This window comes from Oryctolagus cuniculus, chromosome 21, assembly GCF_051225735.1.
Source record: "Oryctolagus cuniculus isolate XC-2025 breed Fujian yellow rabbit chromosome 21, ASM5122573v1, whole genome shotgun sequence".
Classification (NCBI taxonomy): Eukaryota; Metazoa; Chordata; class Mammalia; order Lagomorpha; family Leporidae; genus Oryctolagus; species Oryctolagus cuniculus.
In genome coordinates, this window is record NC_142887.1 from 28,027,501 (window position 1) to 28,032,150 (window position 4,650).

Here is a 4,650-nt window from a genome sequence, read left to right on the forward strand (position 1 = left end):
AGTTGCTCCCCACAAGATGGCTGCAAGGGCTAGGGCAGAGCCAGGCTGAAGTCAGGATCCAGGAGCTTTTTCCAGGTCTCCCATATGGGTATCAGGGGCCCAAGTACTTGGCCATCTTCCACTGCTTTCCCCAGATCATTAGCAGGGAGCTGGATTGGAAGCGGAGCAGCCAGGACACGAACAGGTGTCCATATGGGACGCGTGCTTTCCCCACTGTGACACAGTGCCGGCCCCTATCCTTGATATTTGTATCCTCTCCTGCAGCCAGCTCACTGGAATAAATAAATGACTGAGTTGGGGGGGGGGAGTATCACTACGTTCTTAAATCTCTGTTTATGAAATATATGAAACTTGTATAACTTAAGTTAAAAAAAAAATCCCAGGACTGAAACCAAAATATTCTACTAAACAAACAAAAAAGAATGAGTAAGATAAGCTGTGCCTTCCCGGACCTCACAGTCTTGTTGTCAGGAGGACAGAGGATACGTGACAGGATGGCACTTCGAGACAATTCGTGGAAAGTGAATACTATGAAAAAACTGCATGGATGTCAACATTGTTTTGCACCAAAATAAGCATATTTTAACTCCATTTTCCATGAACTTTTTTTTAAAGATTTTTTTATTTGAAAGAGTTGCACAGAGAGAGGCAGAGAGAGAGGTCTTCTATCCGCTGGTTCACTCCCCAATTAGCCACAACGGCTGGAGCTGCGCCCATCCAAAGCCAGGAGCCAGGAGCTTCTTCCAGGTCTCCCACATGGGTTCAGGGGGCCCAAGCACTTGGGCCATCTTCTACTGCTTTCCAGGCCACAGCAGAGAGCTGGATCAGAAGTGGAGCAGCCAGGACTTGAACCGGCGCCCATATGGGATGCCAGCACTGCAGGCGGCGGCTTTACCTGCTATGTCACAGTACTGACCCCCTGAACTTTTTTTTTTTTTTTAAAGTCATTTATTTGAAAGCAGAGTGACACAGGAGGGAGGGAGGGACAGAGAGAGAGAGAGAGAGAGAGACTCCAAATGTCCACAACAGCCAGGGCTGCACTAGACCAAAGCCAGGAGCCAGGAACTCCATCCTGGCCTCCCACGTGGTGGCAGTGGTCCCAGTACTGGTCCAAGTCCAGGCTGGCAGCAGGGAGCTGGCTTGGAAGTGGAGCAGCCAGGGCCTGAACCAGCGCTCCAGTATGGGATGCTGGCGTGCTAAGCAGCCGCTTAACCCATGGTGGTGCCACAGTGTTGGCATCTCCCTGACCTTTGTGACGCCCCCTTGTGGGCGACATAAGTAGAATTCGGTGTGATACAGGGATGCCACGGTGTGTGGGAAGCAACACATGATGCATTGTGGGAGGAGACTCCCCTGTGTCTTTCTGATCCGTCTTCAAGTACAGAGGTTGTCAGGGCCAAAGTCAGGTTCCTGGACTGCAGTTTGCCGGAGGTGAGGGTTCTCCAGCCTAATGCCTGTTCTTTACAAATGGAGAAGCCGAAGCCCCCATGTGTGAAGGTAATTGTTGGAAGAATTTGGCGTCCACCCTACACATTGTCCACCCCCATGCCGGTAGTCCCAGAGACCTCGAAGTGGCTCCTTGCTCCTGACCTCACCTCTGATTTTTTTTTTTTATTGTCATTAAGATAAGAGCATCAGAGAAGACCAAGAAAAAGATGAGCCACCTGCATGACCACCTGAAGAAGAAGTTCATGCTGGAACAGCTCCGGAAGCTGGGGCGCTGGAGGCGGGAGTCCATGAGCATCCGGCAGTACCTGTACAGCCTGCCGCCCGTGTACAAGTTCCAGCCCCACAAGAGAAGCCAGCCGCCCTAGCCAGGGCAGAGCCACGTGCCCAGGGCCACCGTGATATGCCCGTCTGACAGGAGGAGGCTGGGAAGAAGCCAGCCCACGCCGGCGTGGAACAATAAACTGAGACCAGCAGACAGCAGAGCACACAAAAAAGAAAAAAACCACAAAACTGAGCAGCGCTCCTGTGCCTTGCCCCAGCCGTCGCCCGTGTCCTGGAGAAGGTGATGCTGATAGGCCAGCCCGTGGCCGAGGAAAAAATTCAGCCTTCAGTACCCATATGTGTGTGTGCGCTGGCATGCCAGGACAGGGACGTGGGGCTGGTGATAGCTAAGATGGGAGGGGCCTCAAATACCGGGCATTCCAGTGGTAAGGAGGTCAGGGTTGGGGCCAGCGCGTGGCTCACTTGGTTAATCCTCCGCCTGCAGCGCCGGCACCCAGGGTTCTAGTCCCGGTTGCCCCTCTTCCAGGCCAGCTCTCTGCTGTGGCCCGGGAGGGCAGTGGAGGATGGCCCCAAATGCTTGGGCACCTGTACCCACATAAGAGACCAGGAGGAAGCACCTGGCTCCTGGCTTCAGATCGGCGTGGTGCCGACCATAGCAGCCATTTGGGGGGTGAACCAATGGAAGGAAGACCTTTCTCTCTCTCTCTCTCTCTCTCTCACTGTCTAACTCTGCCTGTCAAAAAAAAAAAAAAAAAAAGTCAGGGTTGGGCATCAGACCTGGCTTAAGTGGCTCTTTCTTGAAGCTGCCTATCAGCCCTGTGCCTTGTAAGCTCCTCCAGCCTCCGTTAGAGTGACAGGGAGAGAGAGAAAGAGAGAGAGAGAGAGATCTCCCTTTTGCCAATCACTCCCCAAATGGCCACAACAGCCAGGGTTGGACCATGCCAAGGTCAGAGCCAGGAACTCCATCCTGATCTCCCACGTGGGTGGCAGGGACTAGATACTCGGGCCATCATCCGCTGCCTTCCCAGGAGCACTAGCGGGGAGCTAGGTCCGAAGCAGAGAGGCTGGAACTTGATGAGCGAAGCCGGGGTTGCAAGCAGCAGCTTGACCTCTCCTCACCCCCACCCCCAGTGCCACAAGGCCAAGGCCAGGCCCCTGTTTTCCTACTCTGAAAGGGTGGGGGGCAGCAGCAGGCGCATCTGCTGTGAAGTACTGACGGAGGCGTCCCGGGCTTGGCCCTGGGCCTGGCACTCCCCGAGGTTGTCATGAGGACTCCGGCCTTGCTGGTCCCCACTCTGAGCTCTGTGCGCTGTGCCCGCCACACACTGAGAGTCTCCACGCTGTGCCTTCACTGTGAAGAACCCTCTAGAATGTCTCAGCTCCCACGGCTTATCTCAGCGGCACTGCCCACGAGGCGGTTCCTGTCTGCCCCTCCCCTGCATCCCGTGGGTTTCCTCTCCGTCTGAACTGGGATGACTTAGGGCGGCTTCATTCCTGCCTCGCTGTCGGTGTCAGTCCTATTCCTCGGATGAGAGGGACTTGGACAAGTTCATGGGAAATGAAATGGAAAGGTAAGTTTACTTTGCTGCGAAACGCGTGGCAATCCGTACTTCCAGATTTCCTGCCCGAGCGTTCACAGTTCCCACGATCTTTGTGGAGACCCCTGGTCTGTCCCCTGGGGGCTGGGGGCAGGCAGAGGCTGTGCAAGACTTCGGGTTCCATTCAGGTTTCCCTTCTTTGGTGCGCCCCCAGCTGGCCCCAGCAGAGAAGGCCCCTCCCCCTGAGCCCTGTGCGCCACGCCCCGGTCTGTCCTGGATCCTGAGGTGGCTGTGTGACTCCCTCATCTCCGTAGGCACAGTGCCTAATAAAGGAGCTGTCGCGGGGTGTTCTGGTAAATGCTCCTTTACTCCTGTTTGTGTCACTCACAGCATCGGGACAGTGCACAGAGTAAGGGCCGAGCCCATGTTTTTAATTGTCATTGTCTTTGAAAGAGAAATCCCATCTGTTGGTTCACTCCCCAAATGCCCACAGCATGGAACAGCCAAGACTGGGCCAGGTGAAAGGCAGAGCCAGGAGCTCCACCCAGGTCTCCCACGTGGGTGGCAGGGACCCAAATACTTGAGCCGTCACTGCTGCCTCCGGGGGTGCACGCTGGTGGGAAGCTGGATCGGAAGCCAGAGCAGCTGGGGCGCCAGCCCGGCACTCGGGTATGTGTCCCGCTGTCCCTGGTGGTCGCCCCTGTACGCACATTTTTGTTTTTAAAGTTAACCAGGTGTCCTCCGTTTCCCGAGTCAGGGAACAGGCCTGGAGAAGTGGCCTGACTTGCTCAAGGTCACGCAGCAAGTTGGTGGCTGAGAATTACAACCATTTGTCCTGGACTCCAGGCCAGGGGTGGGGGTGGGGGGATCAATCGGCATCACTACAGCTGCTTAGTAAAGACCTCAGTCCATCCCAGGCCCTTGGAAGTCTCCCTCCCTCCCTTCCCCCTCCTCCTCCCTCCCTCCCTCCTCCCTCCCTTCCCTTCCCCCTCCTCCTCCCTCCCTCCCTCCTCCCTCCCTTCCCTTCCCCCTCCTCCTCCCTCCCTCCCTTCCCTCTCCTCCTCCCTCCCTCCCTCCTCCCTCCCTTCCCTTCCCCCTCCTCCTCCCTCCCTCCCTTCCCCCTCCTCCTCCCTCCCTCCCTCCTCCCTCCCTTCCCTTCCCCCTCCTCCTCCCTCCCTCCCTTCCCCCTCCTCCTCCCTCCCTTCCCTCTCCTCCTCCCTACCTCCCTCCTCCCTCCCTTCCCTTCCCCCTCCTCCCTCCCTTCCGTCTCCTCCTCCCTTCCCTCCCTCCTCCCTCCCTTCCCTTCCCCCTCCTCCTCCCTCCCTCCCTTCCCTCTCCTCCTCCCTCCCTCCCTCCTCCCTCCCTTCCCTTCCCCCTCCTC

At 56.7% G+C, this 4,650-nt stretch overlaps 1 protein-coding gene across 1 annotated transcript in view; it reads left to right on the plus strand.

Moving 5' to 3' along the window:
- The window catches only part of C21H5orf52 (chromosome 21 C5orf52 homolog), an 11,601-nt gene extending 7,351 nt beyond the window's left edge, over positions 1–4,250 (plus strand). Inside the window, exon 3 of the mRNA XM_002719709.6 lies at positions 1,626–4,250. Coding sequence (XP_002719755.3) covers positions 1,626–1,814 — 189 coding nt within the window. The 3' untranslated portion in view covers positions 1,815–4,250. The remainder of the gene's footprint in view (positions 1–1,625) is intronic.
- Positions 4,251–4,650: the final 400 nt, after the last annotated feature.